General features: G+C 48.1%; 1 protein-coding gene across 1 annotated transcript; it reads right to left on the reverse strand.

Moving 5' to 3' along the window:
- Positions 1–277: 277 nt before the first annotated feature.
- LOC135898626 (major facilitator superfamily domain-containing protein 6-like) lies at positions 278–26,401 on the reverse strand. The gene is made up of 2 exons (XM_065427676.2): positions 26,090–26,401; positions 278–3,731 (listed from the first exon to the last, which is right to left on the reverse strand). The coding sequence occupies exon 2, from the start codon at positions 3,639–3,641 to the stop codon at positions 1,677–1,679; it is 1,965 nt and encodes a 654-aa protein (XP_065283748.1). The 5' UTR covers positions 3,642–3,731; positions 26,090–26,401; the 3' UTR covers positions 278–1,676.
- Positions 26,402–26,618: the final 217 nt, after the last annotated feature.

Genomic DNA, 26,618 nt, shown 5'->3' on the forward strand with positions numbered 1-26,618 from the left:
ACGTTGACGTAATTTCAGCTGGCACAGCTAGAGCACCAGAAAAGTGTGAGCCACACATTGACGTGTTCTCTTGTTCTCTTCAACAGTGGATCTTGCTGTACATGCCGTGTTACACAGCCATCACTATAGAAACACACAGACTACGGCGTTTTTCATTTTTTTTTGCTTTCACGCAACGCTTTATTTTACAAATGAACGAAAGCAGTACGCACAGCAACACTGCCATCAAGCACTCTGCACAGGTACTATTGAAAACAGGAGGTACAACACTCTTGACTAGAAGGAGAAATACTTGTGGCGCTGTTTACTCGTGCGCAAGGTGGGCGTAAGAGCAGTCTCTGGAAAGGCACTTGGTATTTTCTCCTAACGGAGTTCTTTAGGAATTCGTTCTCGCTTCCCTCATCATCCAGTGCGATCACAAGGTTACTCTACCACATGCGCGCTCAAGACAGCCCGCACGGCAGATGGCGCTATGCACGCGGGATGACACTACGCATGCGAGGTGGCGCAGATGTCCAACGCACCGGTTTGTTCCAGGAAATTATGCATCAGTCTCTCACTTCGGTGTTGTAAATGCGGCCTTCAGATGGCGTAATCTAAGTGCAGCATTGCTGTAGATACAGTACACGTCGGCATTGGTATGTGTTCTTTGGCTCAACTAGTGGACTGGACTAGACAAGTTCAACAGCGCATACTTCACATGACGGGAAAGCGTTTGCAGAAGGGGGCTTCCCTGTACGAGCGCTAAGGCGGGCTCCGTATATCATTACACTCTCAGACTACGGACTATGCTAAAGAAACCTGTTGGTGCCATCACGTCTATAAATTAGGAAGAAGTAGGTGAGGTCCTCTAAGAATGAGTTGCAAGTTTCCGCAGTTTCCGCGGTCGAATGTTGGGCAAGCTTCGGCTATATCCAACGCCGGAAACAAGTACTAATTCACACATGAAACCAACAATGGACATGACGACACATGTTACAAGCGTGTACGTGAGATGAGTATGAACTTTCAAAATGCGTAGGTGTTTTAGAAAGCAGAAAGAACAAAGCGTAAAATAAGAGAAACATATCAGACGAATGGTGCTCGGGCAAAACTGAATGTGTGACGTGGGCTCATGCCAACGCATTCACAAATGAACAGACATTTCCGTTTCTCTCCACAGTTATTAAACAGCAAAGAACCCTTCACCACAATTAGCTCCACGATCAGACTTTTCCGAGTCAGATGGCTATGGTTCCGGCAACGTGATATGTATATCACTATATGCCACATGTGCCAACGTAGTCATTATTGTACGGCTAAATTTTGATGGCGCGATTTATTTGACACATCTGCAGACACAGCCAGAGAACGATATCCACATGTGTGAGAAACTTGATGGCGTCATTACTTTGAAACGTCTGCGGACACGGCCACAAATGGATATCCGCGTGTTGTATGCAGCGGTGCCCCGAAGCTGCGAGGTGTTCGGCAATGCAGTATAAGACGACTAGTATGTTCCCGCTCCACCTTCGCAACTGACAACCCTGTCTTTCCACACGTTCACTACAAAGCGCTTGAATCTCGTGAAAAAAAAGAAAAAAACGCGTGTACCCGCAGCACGCTACATTCTTTCCCGAGAAGAACGTCAACGCCCGTTCGCGGACCCGTCAGAATCCGGGGGACAAAGAAGGCGATCACGACGCCACAGGCGACACCGCAATAGGCACACCGGCATCACCGGCCATCTTGGGCTCTTCCTCGGACTCGCTGTCCGAGTTGGCGCTCGTCGGGTCCCAAAGCAGCCGGTCGTAGCTGGGCGGGCGGGCGGACACGAACCGGCTCGCGGCCAGCATGGCCAGTCCACCGAGCACCCCGACCACCGCGCCCGCACCCAGCGCGGTGCGGACGCCCAGCCAGGAGGCGACGCCGCCTCCGGACAGGGCGCCGACGCAGAACCCCAAACCGTTGTGGCAGCAGCGCATGACGACCAGCAGACCGCGCTCGGTGCTCAGCCTCGTCGACGAGCGGCGCGACCAACGCTCGCAGGCGACCCACACGAGAACGGTCGAAGGTGGGGACAGGATCTGAGCCACGGCCGCCAGCTCCCAGCCGGACTGCACGTAACAGGCGCACCGGGCCGCGACGCAGACGATGCCGAAGGCGAGCCAAGCCAGCAGGCGACTGGGCAGGCCGCCGGCGCACAGAAGGAATAGCGAGGCAACGTTGGACACTGCCCTGGCCATGAGCACGACGCCGAGCTCGACCTTCTTGCCGGTCTCCTCCAGATGCCACATAAAGAAGGTCTGCTCCAGGCCCGTCAGGACACCCAGGAAGAAGAGGCCGCCAACGACCAGGGCTCCCTCGAGGTTCTTGAGAACTGTCCCGACGCCGCGGCAAGCTCCGGAGGTCGCTTGGCGACGAAGCGGCTGGTACGGCTCGGGAAAGAAGGCGGCCAGCGGGAGCGAGGCGAACACGAGCGTCCCGAAGGCGGCAAGGTAGACCTCCTGGAAACCCCACGTGGGCAGCGGCAGGCAGGGCGCCTGGGAGGCCAAGATGGCGACGGCGCCCAGCACGAGGGCGGTGACGACCGCCGCGTACGTCTCGTGGCTGCGAGACTTCTCGGTGGCGTCGATCTCGTCCAGGAAGGCGAAGTACGACTCGTCCGCGACAAACTTGGCCAGCGCGAACGTGGAGCCACCGAGCACGACGGCTGAGGCCAGGAGCAGCAGCGCGGCGTCGTCCAGGAACGGGTCGGCGCTGCTCATCCGCGAGCCGTCGCCAGTGTCGCCTTCCGCGACGTGAGTAACCACAGGGCAGTCCGGGCTCGTCTCTTCGCCCTGACAATCCGGGTCTGTGGGCATGCCCTTCTTGTCCTTGATCGGTATGGAAGCTTCGTCTAGGGGTTGTGCCACGTCCTTAGATCCGTTGTTCGCGAGTGGAGGGGACGCGGGACCTGGCGGGCGCCGAGTCGTTGCAGCTGCGACCGCGTCGCTTTCTTCTTCCGACACATTTGGTGCCCTGCGAACTCGCAAGTGCACTCGTCCTACTGCGGCCGTCGCCCCACGCGAAGACAGAAGGAAAGCCGGGTCGGCAACTAGAGGCACGGCCGTGGGGAGTTGCTCGTAGGTCGGAGAGGGCGCCGGAAGCGGCCTCCCGCTACCATTGTTCGCTTCTCCTCCCCGAGTAATGCCGCCGCCGTGTTGAGCGCCTTCACCTTTGACGTGCCCTCCCGCCGGTATCGAAGGTATCGATCCACCAGTCGAATCAACGACGACGCCCGTGTGCGTGCCGCGCGCCGACGCAGACGACGTCGACTCGTACGCTCGACACGGCGACACCCACTCGCTTCCGCCGGAAGTCGTCGTCGTCGGCGGTATCGCAAGCAGCGACAGGTAGCAGACGATCGAGACGACACTGCTGGCCAGAAGTACGGAGCGCCAGCTGTTGCGGCGCCACCTGGGAAGCCACAGCGCGGCGGGAACGAAGAGCCCGGACAAGATGGCGGCCACGGAGAGCACGACGCCCGCCTGCAGCGCGGTCAGCCCGTGGTGACGCAGGAAGATGGGCACGAACGGATCGAGGCAGGCCCGAGCGGCGGCGTCCAGGCTGAAGTAGGCGGTGGCGACCGTCTGCGACGATCGCACGTTGTACACGCTCATGGCTCGGCTCGGCTGCAGACGGCAGAGGGCCGACTGCGGGTTTCTGACGGAACACTCCTCTGTCTTACGCCAGAACTGCTCCGGCTACACCTGCAAGAGAGAACAGCACATATGAGACGTTCCACCTACACAATGTAAAACGCAGACGAAAAGAAAGAGACACGTCTTATGCGTGATTGCTACGGAGAGTGCGATGGGACATCGCTAGGCATGTAACTGTTAGAAGCGCTGCTTCACCAGAACTTCGCGCACGAGATACGGTAACGCTTCGTGAGTCAGTGTGGAGGCGCAAAAACGTAGCGATGTTGTTTGTGTTAATTATTTGTGTAAATGCGTAGTATTAGAAGGATAGGTCGGTCGAAAATATTCATGTGAAGCCAGAAAAACAATTTCCCAATACACGGTGAGAATGCGTAGTTGAAACCCACTGCGTGCGCGGTTAATACTAGATGCGATCCGGAGTACAGTGTCCGCGATAACAGAAGGCGCGCCGGCACGAAATTTTCTATGAACCCGTCCGCTTTCGCCGTTGCCCATACGCCGTACGTAGAAAGGAGGCGTTAGACATAGCCCAGAAATGTCCAAGCCTGTCCTAAAAGGGGGACAGCAAGCAGTATCGGACGTCCTGGCAAACACCCAGCCAGTGAGCATGGAAAATGGGTAAAAGGGACCCAAAATGAAAGGCTGCTCCACTGGTGCATTATGCACGCGCCCGCAGCCGTTCCCCCTCCGCTGCCTATGACGGCATTAATACCGCAGCGGGCATCGCAAAAACAAGTTAAGCGAAACCTTCCTGAACAAGATCTGTCGAACCGTATAACGTTATATGGCGGTCGGCGTGGTGCGGATTGCATAAGTTCGGCAATGTAAATATGCGCGTCTCTCTGCTCGTGCTCCTCACGCATGTATAGGGTTGTCCCAGCTAACATTAGCCAAGCTGTTCAACGAAAAAAAAAAGAAATCCTGAAGCAATACACGATTTTAAGACCAACAGTGTCCAGCCGACAGACCTCTGACGACCAAACACCGTATAGGTCTTATAGCTGTATCTAGCACCGCGTATCTACAATATATATATATATATATATATATATATATATATATATATATATATATATATATATATATATATATATATATATATATATATATATATATATTTTCGTTGAACAGCTTAGGTAAAGTTAGAGGGGACACGGTATAATAACGCATAGAACAACCCCGAAACACATCGTTACCCCGCATAACACATTCCGCACACCATCCCGACCGCCAACCAACCGCCATATAATGTTATGCGTATCTGGGACAGTTCCCGTCAAGGGAGGTTCCGCTTAATTTTCTTGCGATAGCAATTATATGGACATTCCAGGCGCATTTCTGCCGTCGCCGAGGTGTTCCGAGTGAAGTCCAAGTTCGATAACGTCGTCGCCGCGCCGTGTGTGCGAGTGAAAGCGTGCGGTAAGCTGACGACGGCGGTTCAATCTCGCCGGCGCAACGGGGGAAAGCGGTAAGGAAGCGCGCCGTCTCCCGTCGCGCGCAATGCACAGGGGGGAGGGGAGGTGCGGGGGGGGGGATTCAACTCCGGCGGCTGCTGCGTATGGTGCGGCCGCGCGCGCCCCATGTTGAAAAGCGATCTGCGATGAGTAGAGATGCGCCGTGGGTTCATAGCTTCGTGGGCGCTTTGTTATGGCCGCTTATAGTTCGCGTTGAAGCGAGAGGCAGCACGAAGGTCAATGCACTCTCTGCTGCTGCCGCAATTCCTCCCTCGAGCGTTTTTGACAGTGAGTTTCCGCGGTCATCGAGCGAAATGTGTTCACGGTTGCTAGTGCGCGCGTGCATACTTGTTAAATCAGTTAGTAAGCGAACGTTTACAAGTTTGCACGGCAGATAAATCTACTATCCTTACTTCGTATAGCTCTCCACTGATTTGCTATCGCAATCGATGCTTCGCCTTTCGGGCGATATTGCGACTTTTTTTTTGGTACGTAACACGGTACGTCGGCGAGTAACGGCTGCCAAAGTTACAGACGACCTGACAATATTGACACTTGCTCTTATTTATCCTTTTTCCGGGGATTGCGTTTCCCCCGCTAACAAATTAAAGTTATCGCTCAGCGCGAGACGCGCTTGCATGAGATGGAAGTTACTCGGACATCATCGTTGTTTCTACCTACTGTGTATGTTATCGCTGAGCGTTGTGTAATCAGATTGTATGCGCGATGCGAATAATGTATTTTCTGGAAGGTATGCGAGTACCTTCGAGGAGTCATGTATAAAGGCCGACTGCGCTCGCCACTATCGTTGCGCTTTCAGCGTATACAACTGTCCAATTCACTCTGTGTATTGTACATCACATTTGTTCCATGTAGAAAATTCACCATGGGTGCACTGTCGCCTTTCCGAGTTAGAGAGACACTTTGAGACATTATTCAACAGTATTCAACACCTTCTGTTGAATGTCCATAGTGTGCAAATATAGAGCCGTTCTTAGACAGGGCGCACTTTAGGTTCTTTATACGTCCTATAAACGTTCCTCTGTAGAATTCGGTACACATGATGTCATATGATGGCACGTTTTTAGAATGGGAATGGAGAGCCAGTCTATAGACAGGCCGCATTAGAAGTTCTGAACACGTTCTATAAACATTCTCCTATAGAATGTTGTACATATGATGACAATAAACCCTCTATAGACCACTTATAGAGGGTGGATGGAGAGTCAGCCTGTAGACAAGCCGCATTAGAAGTGTTAAAAACATTCTATAAACATTTTTTGATAGAATTTAGCACATATGATATCAATACACCCTCTATAGAACGTTCATAGAGGGCGAATGGAGAGCCATTCTATAGACATGTCGGGTTAGAAGTTTTAAAGACGTTCTATAAAAATTACTTTATAGAATTCAGTACATAACATGTCAATACACCCTTTTATTGCACATCTACTGTGTGTGAGTGAAATGACTTTTTTCTATAGACCCTCTATAGAACGTTCATAGAGGGCGAATGGAGAGCCATTCTATAGACATGTCGCGTTAGAAGTGTTAAAGACGTTCTACAAAAATCACTTTATAGAATTCAGTACATAAGATGTCAATACACCATTTATTGCACATCTATTGTGTGTGAGTGAAATGACTTTTTTCTATAAACAGGTTTCTGTATAGACAGAGATTCTGTGCAGACGACCCTATAGATCGCGAGTTTCTATAGAGCCCGTTTTGACTCCATACGTACTCATTAGAAGTTCTAAACGAACTCTAAATCCATTTTCATAAGGGTCACTCAATTGCTTTTGTATACGCACTGATTCGCCCAATAAAACTTCTTTCGTGATTCAGAGTTTCGCTACTTTCTTCGCCGCCACGACAACGTGACAATAACGCAGGGGCACATGCTTGTGCAGCACAGGGTCAAGAAACGTCCGGAAGCGGGAATGCTCTTTCCTGCATCTCTGTGCATTTGTTTGGTGCGGGGAAAAAATTAAAGGATGGTCCGTCAGCGGAAGCCATCACGGCCAAATTTCGAACTTGTGCCTGAAGCGGCGCGGTGGCGTCACTATGACGTCAAATATTCAGCTACATTTTCGCTTGGTTTGATCACTTTTTTTTTTTTGCGTGTCTGCATGAAACATTCCAGAAGAACGTGGCCAGGTCAAGCGTAACATTATTTCTTTTCAAAAAGAAAAAAAAAAAACGCTTCACTATGACCTCAACGAGCCGTTTCCAGAATTCACGACGGCACAGGGAGACGCAAAGGAACTTTTAACGTGACGGCACCACTAATTTATTTTTTTTTTCGGTTTTGCGTTTTTTTACGGCCTTGCCAAGCCTCCATTCACCGTAATATCTCAAGTCACACGGGGCACTTTCAACCGCGACCGGGCCCGATCGTTATCGAAATTTTCGATTTCGATTCGCACAAGCAGCGGCAAGGAGCCAACCGAGTTCGAGAAATTTCGAAAGTGCCTTATACGAGACTGGGGAGTTAAGGGTGGAATATTCGCAGTTCCACAAGCGTAACAATCGAGGCTAAGAAGAAAAAAAAAATACATTCCTCCGGACAAGATGCGACTGCCTTTGCTTCCTCTTTTTTTTTTTCCCCAGTAAACGAGTGACGCGCAGAGGCTCCGCCCCAGATGGCCACGTGTTCTCAAGGCCGCGAGAAACGCCGGCTCGCAGCCGTCGACACCTTCGCCAAACGAGCCACCCCCCGCCCCCTAATTATCATTAATTATAATACGAACTAATTAGAAATCACCGACTGGCGCACACCAAAGCACAGAATTGTACAGACTTTAGAGAGCCGCCAGGTGAGCGCGACCTTGGGGAAATTGCCGGAAACCCGGAAGTAGAAAGCGGAAGGCAATGACGTCACCAATGACGTCACACACAAGGCGGCGCCCTATTTAACCAGCTAACTACACTGTAAACGGAAATAACTCTGAGGTGGGAGTATACTGCTTGTCCTCTAGCGACCCCCCGGTTCGGAGTTTTTTTTGCTACGTATGATCGGAGTAGAATTTTTACTCCGTACGAGCGGAATTCTTGCGTGGAATTATGGGAGTTTTTTCTGTCTTTTCTTTATTTTTTGCTTTGCTATTGACGGAGTTTTTCGAGGTGCAACGGGAGTATAAAAAGAGCCATCGCGTGAGTTTGCGCGAACATGTTTACATGCAGAGGCTGCTGGTCAGATTTCGAAATATGCACACGAGACCGCGTCGAATTCGACGGAACCAGTCAATGAAAGCACATATATCATGACATACATCAACATTTCAGAAACGCCCAATGCAGAAATTTCAGAGACATCACACGTACACGCGATACTCAAGAAGCAACGGTGCCAGTATATATAGCCACGATATTGTGTGCCTCGAAACCGCCTAGGGAGCAGCTGTGCTGTTTTCAGAATTACGACTCACATGCTCGTTCATACGAGATCTGTCTCTCTGAAATTAACAGAATACCTTAAGCAACACAAAACTGTTAATTCAAAATAGTGAGAGAAAAAAAGTTAATGGCGTAATTTTTCAAAATTATCATGCCATTCTGTGAGTGCTGAAGCGACTTCGCACACTGCCGGCGTTCGCGGCCAAAAAGTAGTGCGTTAGTTACAGTAAGCAAGAAAAATGTAAGTGCATGTGTTGCATAGCAAAATTAAATTTTTGCGATATAGTGGTAGCGTAGCAAGAAATTACGTTTGAGCATGACCCGCAGCAGCCGACATAACACCGAGAAATGCGCAGTCATACATTTTATACACCGCACTACTTGCTCTGCGTCCGAGCAATCTGTCTCGGTTGCGAAAAGGAGCTACATCGCTGATCTGTCGAGTGAATCCCTAAACTCGGAGCCAGCAGGCATGCATCTAAATCAGTGTCTCGGATAGAGCGTAATGTTAATGCAATATCGGAAGCAACGACGTGACCAAAACATATATGCGCGATAACAATTCGATTCACATCGCTCAATAAGAAGCTTTATTTTCAGTACGCATACTTATGTCCTACCGTTTTTCTTCGGGCGAGGATATCCGTTCACAGATACATAAAAACAGTTGCTTGCACTCCGGTCTTTCTCACTGGCAACACAGCACCGCAACGAACTTGGGTTACGCCATTCATGCGCGACTAGCAAGGATGTCGTCGCTCGAACAGTGGCTACTGTTGCCATTGCTACGCGGTCCTTTCAAACACTACACTGGACGTTGTCAGCATGTACTCAAAAGGACATAGAAGTCGCATTTCACGTACTGAAGAACACAAGACAGGGTGACGCAGCACGAAAACACAGCCAGAACGTGAGCCGACAACACGAGCCAGTGAGCAGCTTCGAGGTATACCTAAGCCTTTTTCCGCACTTGAAAACGTAGTTCTTGCAATCATCGTTGTCAGCAAAGCGATCACAGCTAATGTACTTGACGCTGAGATACAATGAGCTTCAGGCATGCCTATAACACTTTCTGGAAGGAAATACGGGAAACAAATTGACGAAACGCTGTCACGGAACGACACTTCACAGACGTAAACAAACCGTCAGCCATGAGCACTGCCCGCACCGCCGAACGCGCCCGGTCGCTGGCGAGGCGCACAGCCTCATGGGAAGCGCCACGTGACGAACCTGTATCGGCGGAGGGGAGTTTTTTAAAACTCCCTGTCGGAGTTTCACGGGAGAACAAGATTTTTAAGCGGAGTAAAATCGCGTCATGTCACCTTAATACTCCCGCAGCTAGCCAGCGGAGTGAAACGAGGGGATGGCGCTGTTTTGCTCCCATTCATCGGAGTAAATATTTGAGGAGGGGAGGTTTTAGGGCACATCACCTCTTAAAAACTCCCAGGTGGGTTTATTTTCGTTTACAGTGTAATGGGAAAAACAGTGGCCTCCGCGTTCGGTTCATGCGTTGTGTTCGCCTACGGTTAACCTAAAGAACACCAACGCCGAGGCGCGAGTGCCACGCTAAGAGACACCCAAGTCAAATGTTAGGGTCGCCTACCGCTTTCGCCGACTTCATTTTAGACTTCTTCAACGTCGTTACGCTTTACTCTGCAGAGTATTAAAACGAGCCTCGAAGCTAACCTCTCTCCGACACCAATCGTTAAAGTCACGAGGTTGCCCCCCTCGGTCACGGTCCTTCCACCTAATTACGTCGCGTATAATTAAGCGCGCGTGAGTTAATTTTCTTTTTTTTTCTAGCCCCACCTTGAGGTTCATGTACGTTCCCTCTACAGCTCATATGTTAAACACGTTCAACCGCATGCAGTTTACTCACCGAGCTCACGCCAGTTATACAGCTTCTATTAGTACACAAGCAGCAACTTTTATAGGGCAAGAGGCTCGTCAGTGAAGGGGCGAGGAGCAGGCGACTGCGCTGACGCAGCTGCTATTCGCTATTCGTCGGTCTGAAAAAAAATTCGCCAAGTAGCCATCGTAAATTCGGCCACATACGTGTTACGTACGAAGCAAACAAGTAAATATTGTCCGCTTATAGCCTGAGAGTGCTGAAGTTTGTGCATGTATTGCGAAACCCACAACATATGCATTGCTATACCATACGTAAAGCATGCTGTGTTCGTCGCGAAGAAAGATAACGTGACAGATTATGTATCCAAAGAACTTTGTTGTGGCCCGAGCATTGAGTGACACTCTTGTTTCTTGCGCAGCCCTTCCGGTTCAGCTCCTGAGACGACTGGGGAGGAAACGCAAAATTAATCGGAAAGAAAAGTACGGCACGAAATTCATGGGTTCCATTATGGATATGATGTCAGAGCATAAGTTTAGTTGGAATTCGAGTTACTGAAGCGTCTGGAATAATTAGAATTAATTAGAAATCAAACGATTGGCGCACACCAAAGCACAGAATCGTAGACTTAAAGAGAAGCGCCACGTGAGCGCGACATTGGGGAAATCGCCGGAAACCCGGAAGCAGAAAGCGGTAGGTAATGACGTCACACAAAAGATGACGGCACGCTATTTAACCGGCTAGTTAATGTAAAAAGCAGTTGCCTCCGCATTTGGTTCGCGGGTTGTGTTTCGCCTAAGGTTAACATAAAGAACATCAACGGCCAGGGGCGAGTGCCACTAAGAGATACCTAAGTCAAACTTAGGGTCGCCTACCATTTTTTTCCCGAAAGTGCTGCGCCACCTGTTGCACAATAAGACAGGCAGGCTGCGCGTAATGATCCGCGCGTCAGAAAATAGGGGAAAAAAAAAAGAGAAGAAGCGGCTGTCGCGCGGTTCGGCGCGTTTGTGCAGTCAACGGCATCGTTTTATGACACACCGTAGTCGTGAGCCATTCACAGGCCGCGACGCAGCTGTCGGAAGGCACGAGACTTACCCAGAGGGGCTACGGCACGACGGCTAGAAGAAGACGGCCGATACAGAATCGTTGCCGAGGGTCGTGAAAAAGAAACGGGAGGTGAGCGGGGGGAGGCGTCCGTTTACATAGAGACGTGCGAGGTCGAGTTTTCTGCGGCATCATAAAAGGAGTCCTTTTTTTTTTCTTCAAAATGCGGCAATGTGAATTAAGGCCGATCTCGTGGCGGAAGTACAGCGTACGAATGCGAAATTAGCGGCGCCGTTGCGGGCGCTGTAACGTGTTCCGTGTCGCGTGACCCGAGGCCAACGCCAAGTTCTTCAAACTATCTCTGGGACGACAAAGACGTTTTCGGACGTTCAAAAAAAAAAAAAAAAAGAAGCGCCGAAAGGCCGCCCATGTTTCCTGCGGCGAACACAAGACGAGCGGTGCTGCGCGAGCGTCTGCGTTTGTGGCTCCAGGTGGGGGTCGGAGCGACGCGGGACGACGACAGCTTTGCCTGCGACGACAGCGCTTCGTGACGGTCGCGCAAGCGTCGAACGTGGCCTCCGAGATGCGCCACCCAATCTCGAAGGCCACGCTTCGGACGACGGTTCCCTCCCTGTCCTGGACTACAGCGTTCCCCGGAGCACGCCACCCCTTATCCGCGTCATCGAGGGTGGAAAGCCTTTCCCTTTCCTTCGCGAGCAGCTTGTCGAGCTGACCGCTTGTGACGTAACGATGAATTCAAACCTGCTATTTTTTTAATTTCCTTTCAAGTCGCCTCGTCTCTGTCCAGGCCCTCTCCGCTCATCGACCTGGTCAAGGTCCAGGTCACACGGCCAACAACATACCCATGGGACTCGATCGCCTCGTGAAACAGCTCTTAGGTGATACGCGGAGAGCGAACACCTATGAGGGCCCGAGAGATTTCCAAATGCAATATGGGTTCTATATGTAACCTTGTTAAATATAGGAGGCGTTTCTCTTTATGCGGAACAGTTTCTTTAAAATGTAACTGTCACACTCAAGCCCCTGTCGTTTTTGGAGGCAGGCTATGCGACTGAGCGGACATTACCATGAAATAATTTCTTTTCGACAGTAATTGATCCAGTTACATAAAATAAGCTAATTAACTTCTAAAATTTTCAATTTAGACCACACGTTGTACGTGCGATATTGAAGCAGAGAAGCAGTGAAGTTATGTCTGCACAGCAGAAACCCTACAGACTAGTAACACTTTCCCAGACATGCATCTCGCGAATCTGCGACAAAATGCCTCGTATTTCCAGTAAATGTCATCTCGAACTGTTAGAGGCAGACTTTTCGGGTGCTGTTAAATGGATGGAACGTATTGAAATCGTAGCCCATTTTAAAAGCGCATATGTCTGGTAAATGGCGCTAGTATCAGTATTTCCGCTACGCAGCTACACAGACGTCACTTCACGACTCGCCGGCTACAGTTTCGCAATCACATCTGTCTTAAAAGTGAGAGAAAATGTTACAATTGGCACATTTAAGGCAAACGGCAATATTTACCGTCGTAATTTGTTTCCTGCTGCTAATGTCCGCCTATCCACGTTGCCTATCTCAAGGAATGGCAGTGACCATATGGAAGTTTCTGTTAAAAGAATGTGCGGCCGCCTCAAAAGAAACACCTGGTACACACGGACTATTTTACCAGATCAACTTGCAACAGTCTCACTTGGCATCTATACCATATGCTATGCGCAAAGGTTATCCTTGACGCGTTTAGTGTCATGTCTGTGAGGTTGTTTTTTTTTCTTGTAGAAACACTCTTTCCACCATAACCCGAATAAGAAAATAGGACGTCATAAAATGTTACAACCCGAGCGCGCCCGCCCGTATAGAACTCAGCACAGGAGAAAAAAATAGCGCAGGTGACGGCACGTGCGTACTCCAAATTAGCATACGAAGTAACCGCTATAGGACACGCGCCTGTCCTGTACAGCCGCCGTCAGACCCTAACAATGGCGACACGTATATAGCGGCTAAAGCATATACAGAGTGTCCTAGATTAAGAATAAGAACACACGGTGCAAGGCGCAAATATCGAATTCTCGTTTCTTTTGTAGAAGACGCATAAAAAGAAGAAAAAGCGGAGAGAGACAAATTATTTGAGCTGTGTTGGTAAAACTCCTTCCACAGCTTCATTAAAAAAAAAAAAAGCCACTCTTACCGTGACAAGAAGCTCGGTGAGCCAGAGAACATGCAATAACAAAATTCGGCGGCGATGTTAGCGGTAAATGCGAGATAAATATGCGTTAGCACTGCGCCGCACGTATTTGACACACCTGATGAACATGATTTTTAAACCGCGTTTATCACAATGGGCGTCGTGCCTCTTCGAGGAGCGAAGTGCAATTGTACTTTCAATGGCACTTCGCGAAGTGCTTGCACAACGCTGTTGAATTAGTTGACCCCCCCATATAATCTGCTGGGGGATGCATGTCCGAGAATGAACCGCGTTTTCACGGGTACACGTTCTGTCCTGGGTCTATACTGGATTTGCCTGTATCCTGGTGCGGACGTTAAATGGGGATTACATATATATATGTGTTTAGCCTCGTAAATCAGAAAGAGCGCGCCGTAAGGTACGATTTAGGCATCGTTAAACGTACCCGTACCATGAGCCTCACCTTACATGTGTCCACCGCAGGACGAAGGCCGCTCCGAGCGACACTCCAACTGATCCTATATAGTCTTGAGCCGGCTGACCCCACCCGACGCCTACGAATTTCCTAATTAAATGATACAGAGCAGGCAACTATACCGCTATACGTCGACGATTGTCAGCAGTGGACTTTCTCCTCTTAACGTTTTTTTTCCTTTCCTAATTCATCGCTTCCTTTATAAGGTAGCAACTGGGCTCAGTCCTGGATAACCTCCCCTGCCTTTCATTTATTATTTTTTTCTGTTTCCCCTCCTTCACCCCGCTAATTAATTTCATCACATCACCTAATCCTTTGCCATCTTCGACTATATACACTTGCCTTCTTTAACTATAAATTACGGGATTTTAGGTGCCAAAACCACCTTACGATTACGCTCGAGGCGCGACGTAGTGGGGGGGGAGAAGGGACTCTGGATTAAATTGCGCGGCACACGGCCGTTTCCCGCATTTCATCCCCATCGAAATGCGGCCGGGATTCGAACCCGCGTCCCCGCGCGCTTCGCAGCGCAACGTCGTCGCCAGTATGCGTCATTCGAAGGCGTCTAAACAGTTCCCTTGTCTTGGCACCCATTCCCGTGAATCTAATAGACCGTCGGTTCTTCGCCCTGCGCGCTGCACGTGGTCATGCCCAGCTCCATTCCACCCCCCCCCCCCCACCCCCTCTACGTCATCTAGAATATCGGTCTATAACCCCGTTCGCACTCTCATCCGCAGCGCTGCCCTTCCAGTACCGTACAGTTACGCCAAGCAATAGAGAGCTTTAGTTTACGTAACCCAAGCGGCTTGCGTATACGCAAGAACTAGGGGCGACGTTACTGCGCATGCGCAGACACAGACGCAGGGGGTCTGCGCATGCGCAGTACCGTCGCCCCTAGTTCTTGCGTATACTCAAGCCGCTTGGGTTCCGTAAGCTAAAGCTCCCTTTTTTTTCTGCGTGCATACATTACAGTAAAATGTAGCGGCGTTGAATTCTTCCGCTAAGACAACTGGAGACAGTATGAATGGGAGAGGTTCGCTGCGGCGCTGGCCTTTCTTTTGTTTCTGTTTTGCTAAGTATACCGGTTGCTTTCGAGGTGTGGGGGGGGGGGGGGTGCGAAACTACAAAAGACGATATAAGGCTGCGAAGGCTTCAAAAACACCGTTCGATTTGTTTTGCCTCAAAATAAACTACGAGAGCGCAGAACCCCTACACTTGCAGGGTGCACATGACACTGGTCGCGCGGGTTGCTCACTGTTTCGCAAACCGGCGGCCCGAATTCGATAGCGTGCCTAGAAGTGGGGCGCTGCCTGATTAGGACCAGCACCGCCGAGCGGGCGGCTGGAGCACTTCCGGTGCGGCGGCAACGGCCAGACCACACACACAGGGTGTTTCACGTAACTTGAAGCAAGGATTAAAAACAAAAAAAAGAGAGTGGTTTGGTTGGCCGTAGCTGAATTAAACCAACGGCATATTGGCGGTCATGTGGCGCTGCTCAGCATATTCTTTATATCCCGCTTAATTGGTTAATTAACTAAGATGGACTATACCAAACATTTAATATCCACTTTAGGGCCAACTGCGTTTCGATGCATTGTAGAGGGGCTTCAGAAACGAACAATTCAATATTTTCTTATGGCAACGTATACTTACATGCTGCGTGGCGATTTTTCTTTCGTCGTTTACAGAAAGCCCGCGAAATATGAAATGAAACCACGTGACTGCGCCCGCGCGCTTATCGTATTGCAGCGCTCTCAACCAGGCGGAACCCTCGCCCGCGGTTCTTTCGTACGAACCGCGATTGAGGGCGCTGCAATACGTCAGCGCACGAGCGCAGTCAAGTGCTTTTTATTTCGTATTTCGCGAACTTTCCTTACACGCAAAAAAAAAAAAAGAATCGCCACGCAGCATGTACGTACGTTGCCACTGAAAATTACATCGGTCGTTTCTGAACCCCCTCTACAACGCAACGAAACGCACTTAATTGGCCCTAAAGCGAATATTAAAATTTTGGCATAATTGATATTGGTTAATTAACTAATTAAACGGCATATAATGAATGTTCTAAGCAGTGCCACGTGACGGAAAACGATATGCAGTTGGTTTCTCTCAGCTGCGGCTAACCACTTTTACTTTTTTTTAATCCTTGGTTCAATTAAGTTACGTGAAACACACTGCATATGGACGCTTTGCACCGCGGCGCCGTGCAAGTGAGGTTTAGAGCCATTCTCGTGTGATATATATATATATATATATATATATATATATATATATATATATATATATATATATATATATATATATATATATATATATTAGTAACCCGCCGCGGTTGCTCAGTGGCTATGGTGTTAGGCTGCTGAGCACGAGGTCGCGGGATCGAATCCCGGCCACGGCGGCCGCATCTCGATGGGGGCGAAATGCGAAAACACCCGTGTACTTAGATTTAGGTACACGGTAAAGAACCCCAGGTGGTCGAAATTTCCGGAGTCCCCCACTACGGTGAGCCTCATAATCAGAAAGTGGTTCTGGCACGTAAAACCGTATATATATATATATATACTCAGTATATGTATATAGTAGCTCAGTGACAGCGTTCGCGCAGGGGAATACGCCACCGCTTGAGTATATATAAACACACGCAGCTGCGCGGACTACTTGCGCGGCGGCCTCTCTTGCCTCCAAATAGTATACGTTACACTTGCCACACAAAAAAAAAGACAGACAAGCAAGCTCACGCGGTGCTCTGTTTAAAACCGTCGGCAAGCGAGCTACGAGGAACCGGGACTGCGATAATGGGACCTCGCAGCATGACGTCATTGGGGGACGCGTATGACGTCAGCATGACACAGCGCTGGGACGACGAAAGGCGAAGACACACAGGCATGTGCGTGTCCTTCTTTGGCCCGTGTTTCGTCCTGCCGGAGCTCCAGTTTCCCCAGCGCCGAAACAACTATGCATCATATGATCATAGGACATGACGTCAGCTGTAGGAGAAATGAGTGGTTGGGCGAGGCCCTGTAGAGATCTATGCTAAGGCTTATTCCTCCTCAAGTCCCAGAGTGCATTTAAAGGGACGCTAAATATAAGAATTATTTTAAGCGGTATTAGTAAATTAACCCTCCTATACAATACCAATATATCTGATCTACCATGCCAGTACGCCTGATATGCCGGGCACGACGTGAGCAATAAAGACGGGTGGCGCCGCCGCCGTTAATTTGTCACACCAGCTTTCGGTGACGTCACAAATTTCTGACGGCCTATTGCTCGAGCCCAATTCACTTGCTATCGGTAACGATAGATAACACTGTGCTCCAGTAGAGCTGAAGTCTAAACTTGGCAAGTTTCAACAACTTCTGATGCGTCACAAAAGGCGAAAATACGTGAAAAATATACTCAGAAATCTGTGACGTCATATTCACGTGTCGGCGCTGGGGTTCCGGCGCGAAATTCTCAACCTTTGCCTTCAATGTTCTCATTTAACGATGAACCCGTAACCGTGACATTACAACGAAAATATAGTTCACTTATGTGTGAAACGGCGCTCACCTCTGCCGAACTTCTTTCTCCTCATCCCCCCCCCCCCCCTAAACTTAAAATTTGCGTAAGTTTGTGCGTCAGTTCAGTGTCCCTGAATGCAAAGCGTGACAGGGGACCACGAAAACGTCGCGATGGAACAAATGCATTCGGTCGGCCAACGGTGGCACAGTAAGTATAATAAGAACTTGTTGACGTCACAGATCGGCCGGGGAAAAGAAGCGAACTCGGGCCGTCGCAGATGCTTCAATCACTTTTTCTCGTATTTGGCCTGCTTTAAATTAGCTCACGAAAAGTTATCGATACTGCCCGAGTTGATCGATATTTGGTTAATTTATAAAGCGGCAAAATTTAGAAGAGATAAACTATAGCTACGCAGGAAGAGACAGCGTCAAAATACATCACGCCATGGCAACGCTCATTCCCCCTGCTGTTAGTTCGGGAACTTCACAGTGGTGTCGCCACCAGTCTCTAGATTTTAATTTTTTGGTGTATTTCTTTGTCTTCGCAAGCCTCTGTTCCCGGTTTTAAAACTATGTTATCAAAATGTAATTCAGTGACGCTGTTTAACGCCATCTTTCTCGCTCAGTGTCGCCTTATTAAAAAAAAAGAAAAATCGGTAGTGCTAGTCTCTTTACTGAGGCACACCATAGCAGGTGCACGTCTACTGTGTGAATATATAGTTTGAGTCAGCCCATTTGAAACAGGAGCATGACGTAAATGCTTACGAATGCATTATTCACATAGCTGTATATATAAAAGACCAAAAGACCATGCATGCTGCATGCGCATTGCGAGATCCACCGGTGACGCAGCCAAGGGTGTACGGGGGCACACCGCGCACGTTGGCCCGCCTCAAAATTTATGTTACGTTTGCTGCCTGCCCAGCCTCGCTCTCCGACAGCAATCGATTGCGCCCCCCCCCCCACCCCTACCCTCCGCCCACCGAAAACAAATTTCTATCTACGCCGCTGACACATATTAATATATATAACTACAAACAGCACTGCCTGGAGAATAAGTACCCTAACTCAAATAAATAACTATAGAATACTGAGAATAATAATAATAACAATAATACTAATAATAATAATGGTAATAATAACAATAAATGGCGATCAGATACATGTTTTCACTCTAGACACCGTACAGGTTACGCAACTCAATACCACAATAACCCAAGCAAACAATCATAAAACAATAAGCGCGTCAAACCAAGCTTGTCAAATCAAAAACAAATGTGCGAGATACCCGAGCAACGTTAAATGTCGTTGCGTGAATGTAAACGTAATCATTTGAAAATTTGTGAGCTCTACACAGACAGTGAAAAAAAGAAAACGGGCTGCTTAGCAAGGCCTCAACTACCCCGGCGTTAATCAGCACTAATTTAATGTCCTTATTTGCCGATTATGCTACACTTTACGGGGCACGCATGGGCGGCGCGAGGGGTGCTGCTATAAAAAGAAAGAAACGACTCACGCAGGCTCCAACGCTCTATCACTGTACTAAATGTCTCTATACATATATTGCATTCGGATGAAAACGTCTCTCTCGGAGCGCGAGCCCTTGGCGGGGTCATCGCAACGTGCGCACTATCACGCTTTCGGTGACATATACCCTTATTTGTTGTTACTGCGAGTGCCCCGAATTTTGACGCAGAACGCAAAGTGCTAATCGACGGATGGGTCACACGCACTCAGCGCGAGTGACATTTCACCTACCGCGAGGACGCTGGTTATCTGTAGGAGGGACCTGCATCGGCTCCACTTTCAGATTTCTCGATGACACACACACACACACACATATATATATAGATATATATATATATATATATATATATATATATATATATATATAGCAGAGTCTGAACACAAATACTGAGTCTGAATGGTGCAGCAGCGCGGGTCGACGAGGAATGGATGGATGGCAAGCACGCCTGCAGTGGCGTCCTGGCTCAAATCCACCGTCGCAATTAGCATTACACCCTGCGTTACCAGATATCGCTATGTCACCAGATGTAATGTGACGCCGATTAAGGTCTTATATGATACACAGGATAAGTGGCGCTCGGCCGGAGTGGTTGCCGGCAAACTTTTTGCAAGGCTAGGTCCGCCTACACGTGGCCTCCGTGATCCGCGCAAACATGCGCGATCTCTGAGGCCACGGCATGCAAGCAAGCAACGCTTCTTCTCCTTTGCAAACGAGACGAGTAACTTAAATGGGAGGCAGGCGACACTACAGTTGACATTGCGATGGAGAAATGTAGTCGGGCTGGACATGTAATGCGCAGAACAGAGAACAGGTGGTCAACCTAAGTTACAGCATGGGTGCCAAGGGAAGGGAGACATTGAGAACTGGGTGGGTCTGATGAAATTAGGAAACTTGCATGCCTAAAATGGGGTCAGCTGGTGCAAGACATGGGGGGAGATCGCTGGCAGATGGACTTCGTCCTCCAGTGGATATAAATATGGGCTGATGATAAACAATGAACTGCAAGTGTTCCTGTAGTGGCAACAACTTTTATTTGCGCGAGTGGTTTACCTTGAATAAAACTTGAATCAGCGCTAAGAACACGAAAGACAACAATCGAAAACGCATACAACAAAGCTGTGTGATCTTTCAATAAATTTTCCAATTGGAAGTACAGCCCTCGTCCTCTTGTGTGCATTTTCGATTGTTGTCTTCACATTCTTCGCGCTGCTTCAAGTTTTACCCAAGTGTTCCTCTTCAGTCAAGTCAAGTGTTCAGTCAAGTGTTCCTCTTCAGTCAGTTCCTCAAAAGTTCCCCGTAGCTCTGTTGTAGGACAAATCCTTGCCCTATATATTTATGGTTAGACACGCACTCTGGCCACAGCTGCTGCTTTAGCAGCTTTACGTGAACACGCCAAACGAGGCAGTTGCTAGCGTCGCAGTGGCTATCGTACCTTACAAAGAAAGAAAGAAAGAAAGAAAGAAAGAAAGAAGAAAGAAGCAACGTTTCATGTCTGCCGCTGTCACTCACGTATGGCATGCCAGTTTGTCTTTTTCCGCCCTTCTGTTCTTGCAGGGAACACGGCCTGTCACACAACTGAGCCCACTAGCCAGACAATAGCGCCGACCAGTTGCCAGCAGCGCAACATACTCGAGACAGAAAGCTGTGACTTATTCCTAAAATGCTATTTAGTAGGAATGTGCGAAATGTTCGAAATTTAGAATACGAATGGAATAGTCTTTGCTATTCGATTTGTATTCGATAGTTCACAATTGGAAGACGTCAAATAATCGTTCTGCTCGAATACTACAATTGAGGACAACTGCAGTTGCTGCAGTCTACACAGAGATAAAAATCGATGCGAATGGAGCCTCTTCTGAATGATTCTGCTGCTATGTGAACCACGTTGTTAGTTCAATGACAACGCGCAAAACTATTATTGCAACGACTGTCTATGTCCTAGTGGCGCAAATGCGTCAGCAACAGCATAGTTACGATGCATGTGACTCGTCGTTCTAATACAATGCCTGCGCGTAACTATATTCTTAACAGTTATCCCTTGTCACCCGTCACATGCTACAAGTACCTCGGAGTTCAAATAGCTAACAATCTATCATGGCACGTAAACAAAGACCACATTTCTAACAACGCTAACTGCATGCTTGGTTATCTGCATCGGGATTTTCACTCTGCAGCATTTTCTCTTAAACTCTTTCTTTATATAACACTTGTTAGGCCGATACTGGAACACGCCTCTGCTATTTGGGACCCCTGTCAGCTCACCCTTATTAATACACTCGAATGTATTCAGAATAAATCCACTTGTTTCATTCTTTCCAATTATTCCCATCATGAATGCACTCCGACCAGAGTGCAGCCTACTGCGAGTACACACGACTTGCGATGTTTAGATTTGGGAAAGTGCACTTAAATAGAGTGGCACTCTCCGTGAGTGCACTTAACTTGCCCGCTTGACAGGGGTATTAGTTGAAAGAAGCCAGTTGCAGTCAAGGGGGGGGGGGGGGGCTCAGACAGCTATATGGGCAGACGCTCAGTAGAAGGCATGCATGGGAAAGAAGCTGGTGTCTGTGCCTATGTGCTTTTGTTTTACTAAGAAAACAAGAGAGTATTGTGTTCTGATCACTGTTAAACGTGTCCATGTGTATTCTTTAAACTATCACAACTATGCCGTACATATATCTTAAACTAGGACTACAACGACACACGTAAACACTGTGAACAAAGCGCCCTTTCTACCTCTTCGTATGTATATTTTTGCACTATAATTGATATTTATAACTCAAGCTATAAGGCAGATTACTGTGTTTCGTGGATGACATGGAGTTACACTGCCCAGTGCATACGAGGCCCGGGTTTGATTCTTCTCTGTGTTGTGACCCAACCGGCTAAACGATAAGAGAACGGCCTGTGTGCCCAGATATTCATCTTCAGTACTCACATCGATAGTTGGAAGTCCTGGGTTCAACACCAGCCACCACCCGTGGTTATAAACTCGCACGTGTGAAAGCTTGGAAGAAAAAGCCTACGCCGCCTTCAGCTATAGACATTATAGCCAAACAGGAGCAAATACAAACAAAACACAAGCTTTACGCCGTGTGAAGACAAGTATAGCTGTGTCCCGTGTCTGCCGTCTAAATGAGGAGATGCTGTCAGGTGTGGTTCCAAATGCCGAGGTCCTAAGAGTAACTAAGCACTGGCCGGGAGTACGCCTATCTCTCAATGCCGAGCTTGTCTTACCGCGCAAGTACTATTGACCCCTTTTTTACGAAGCCATTTGCTCTAGAGCGAAATGACATGGCGCTTTCAGCGGCGCACCACATGTAGCCTCAGCGAAAGCGCATGCATACGAAACCATCACCTCTTCTGCCCTGCTTGTGTGCGATCAGCTGTCAGAAATGCAAATGGGTTTTCGCCAACTTACTGTGCCCCATTCATGCTTCCAAATATGGAGCGGTGGAGTGAAGACGTGTGCAGTAGTTGGCTGCAAGAAATCGTCACTGGCATTTTCAGGAATGGAATCAATCTGTGTGTTCACGGAATACTGCTACATAAGGACTGCCTGTGTTGCCGGCTTTTCGCGAGGCAGTTTCCGTCGACGACAAACAAAAATGACTCATCCACCAGCGTTGTAGTGCTAACCTACAAGGAAAGGACTTCAACCACGGAATGTCTGCACGAGTGAGTACTGCTCATTATACAGTGACAAGGCACTAGCGCTGCTTCTTGGGATATGGTAAGTTTCTCGCATGTTATCTACACACATCCACCACAACTCACAAACAAACTTGCGTCCACTCTATCACCAGTGTATCAATAATAAGTGAACGGGCGCACACTTGAATCAACGCGCCAAAGCATGGGTGACAGCGACAACACCGACAGTACACTAATGTTCGAATTAGCTGAACGTTTCGTAACGGTCCACACAGTAAGCAAGTGACTAGTATTTACTACAAGCTATTACAATGTACAGAAAGCCTACATTACAAGCCTTGTGCCCTGTAAGGACAAACCTATCACAACTGAGCACACCCGCGAGCGATCGGGCAGAAAATAAACAATCAGGTAGCGACCACCTGGGAAACCTTACTGAGTCACAAACGTGACAAGCCGCCGCTTAAAAGCATTTGGTGAATAAAGAACGAAGAGCTAAGCACACTGATACTGATTCAATTCGCGAGCGGAAAGTTAAGATAGCTTGGAGTACATTTTTAGCCCTGCATTTATGACAAGCACCTTATACGCTGCTCGCGCCGTTTGAACAGAGCATAATGAACTCTGAAAGCGCTTCCATGTCCTTTGAAGCTGTAGCCAAAACTTTGCGTGTCGTCCACCCAGTCACCGTCTATGATATCAGCCGAAACAGAGGTTTGCAGCGCTGAGCCAGCACCATGTGTAAACACGGAGGCAACGGAGGCACTTGACTCAAGCTATGGACACGTTAACATGTGACCAAACATGGCGGCGTCCACGGGATCGCCATGAAATGGGTCAACACAGCATGTCTCGGTTAACATGGACTGAGGTTTAAAAGAAGATGGATCATTTTGCGTGAACGAAACTGTCTGTGGTGACATTCAATTACCTTGTTACAATTAATTTGTTAACCCGTTATTTAGTACCCTAATTTTAACGTTGTCGATTAAGCTGCAGACAATTATTAGAATCATCAAACTGGGTTGTTTTCAGGTAGATAAAATTAGCGTACCCAATTTTTACAGCCAAACAGGGACACCCGCGAAACGTGAAAAGCTTGCCAGTGGCTTCTGAAGTTGACTGCGAATATGTATCTCGCTACGATCAGTTAAGACGACGAGTCTTCTTTAAAAAATAATCGGTCAATGTTAGCTGGGAGACCTTGTATATCCATTAGCAGTTGTTACTATGCATGTCTGTGTCATAATAAAGAAGTTAGTTGCAGGATATTGGAGAAGCTATACACACAAAGCCACAATATGTGATGCCCATGTCGTGACGGAGCTGCCTGTGCGCGTATATTTCATGATCTCTGTAACTATTAAACACTTTCTAAACATGTTAGGATTCCATGGCATGGCTAACGTTATCTGCGATAACAATGTCCATGGGAACAATACGTCCTATAGCCTATGAAATAGTTATTTAGGACCAACCAAATGACAAACATCGGAGCCATTCAAGAATATATGTTGGACCATGCAATGTGCAACGTTGGCCTGGTTGGCAGCTTTTTTTAAAACAATGTAGGCACCATACCCAGGCATCTACTCGATGTCAATCCCTCAAACTAGGCTCAAGCTATTTTGACAAGTCTGGCCCAACTAATCCTTGGCTGGGGCCACGATACACATCTTGCCAAGTTTAGGCGAGAAGAGTTTTCCGTCATAGGAATGTTAACATTATATGAACATAAAAATTTCCTAATCGGCAGCCTCTCGCACGTCATTTCTGTACAATTACGTATATTTACACAATTACTTCCAGGAAAGGAAAATCAAAGTGCCTTAACTTCGCACGTTGGCCACGTCTACCTACGAAACGTTAACGAGGTCGCTTGTTATTGACATGATGTCATACGTCTATGACATATACAGCTCGTTCACCTGTCCTGGCTCTATCGCCTTCATTAGCACTGACCGCGACAACCTGCAGAAGACGCCTATGCTTGGGAATCGGTGAAACTGCCTATAAGTGTTATTATACAGGATACCATGTACTTTAACAGAAAGAAAAAAAAAGAAGAATGCGCGAGAGTAATGAAGCTAGGGCCGGCATACTAGCACTCCAGCGTACATCTCTCGATACCACAATAAAGAGTCAAATACATTCCGATAATCTCAAAGATGTGATCTATAAAGATGTGCTCCGAGCGGCATAACGTAACGCGTATACGTGCAGTGCACAACAATGTCACATATTATAATGGCGATTTGCATAGGAATTCAGAACAGCGATCTCCACATATTACCTTCGCAATGTAATTTGCGAAGGTAATATGTTTTTTTTTTATGTTGTCCTCCGAACTATTGTATACTTTCTTGAGCATTTCGCCTGCCTTTGTGTATAACTGTAGTATAACTGCTGTTACATGAATCCTGTGTAAAATACTGAGTTGTCTCGCTATAAATATTTTTTCGCACTTCCTGCATGGGCCCAAGTCTAGCCGAGAAGGCTAAGGGCCCAGATGATTCACATGTATTTCTTATTAGTCGTTTGAATAAACTGATTTTGGGATTTAATTGAAGATATATAGCTCTAAAGGAACGTCGAAAGCACGCTTGCCCCAAAAAGAAAAATAAGTCATGCGATCGAGAATTGAGCTTAGCTTCAGTTATTGCGTGCGACTTTTGCTGAAACTGCGCATATACAAAGCGCACATAGCGATTTACAAACGTATTTTCGATGCACGTCTTTCCCAATAGTTTCTTTTAAAACGCCGATCGTTATACAATGACGTATATATTTCCCTCTTTGTAGTACAAGCAAAACAGAGCGTATATATGCCACATAACCCGACGTATGTGCCGAACAAAGCTTCAGGCGTTTGATAACAGCTGCGAAACAGCGAGAAAAAATACATGTAACAAAAAGCGAGAGGACAGACAAGCTGTCATAGCTCATCGCACGTGTGTAGTGAACGTACGCTTCCTTCAACTTTATGGAATGCGACAGCAGATGGACGACTACAGAGGACGGCGTCCATCAAATGACAGAGTGCGCTGTCTCGGATGCGTGCATTGCACAAAACACAAAGCAAAAATACTGTAGGATTTGCGTCTCCGCTCAGAAAGAGGCTCCGCACGGGCGCTAGGTGAAACTACTGAGCAAGCCGGGCTTCGGATGAGCAACAAACCACTTGAGTTTCGGGAGATATAGTGCCTTATCAGCACGGCTTCACATCGCACGCCTGGTTTTCAGAATTCATGCTATAGATGCTACGATGCGCTGCAAAGAAACAATACTTACGCGCGTAGGTGTGGTTGTTCTTTCGGCGTTTCCGATCGCAGGTAAGCGACGCTGCAGTGCGTAGCGGCGGCGCGTAGTTCGGCCAGGCGCACGTCGTCGTCCCATGGTCGCCCGGTGCAGCTAGCGCTTCCCGTTGGCCAAAATGCTCGGTCGTAGCACACGGAAAAACACACACGCCGTCACGATTCACGAAGCGTTCGCGGCGGCTTTCGCAAACCACACCGAGAACGAGCACATCGCAGCTGCTGGCAGCTCGGAGAACGGCAGCTTGGCTGGAGCGGCTGATAGGGGCGGAGAGAGAATGAAAACAAGAAAAAAACAAGAAAGATACGTGCAACCCCTTGTGGATGCAAAATGAGACAGTATTTCCACTAGACTTGGTTGTCCCCAGGTTTCGGTTTCAGAGGAAACCGAGTCAAATCTTGACTACATTAAGTATAAAAACTCTCACGCCTACATTATACGCGTTACATCCTTTGACTGTTTCATTGCTGATATTTATTGCAACGTTATTACGTTTGTTGTAGAA

Source organism: Dermacentor albipictus, chromosome 8 (genome assembly GCF_038994185.2).
Source record: "Dermacentor albipictus isolate Rhodes 1998 colony chromosome 8, USDA_Dalb.pri_finalv2, whole genome shotgun sequence".
NCBI lineage: Eukaryota > Metazoa > Arthropoda > Arachnida > Ixodida > Ixodidae > Dermacentor > Dermacentor albipictus.

Coding starts and splice junctions, on each gene's coding strand:
- LOC135898626 (XM_065427676.2), bottom strand. CDS start 3,641: ATGAGCGTGTACAACGTGCGATCGTCGCAGACGGTCGCCACCGCCTAC.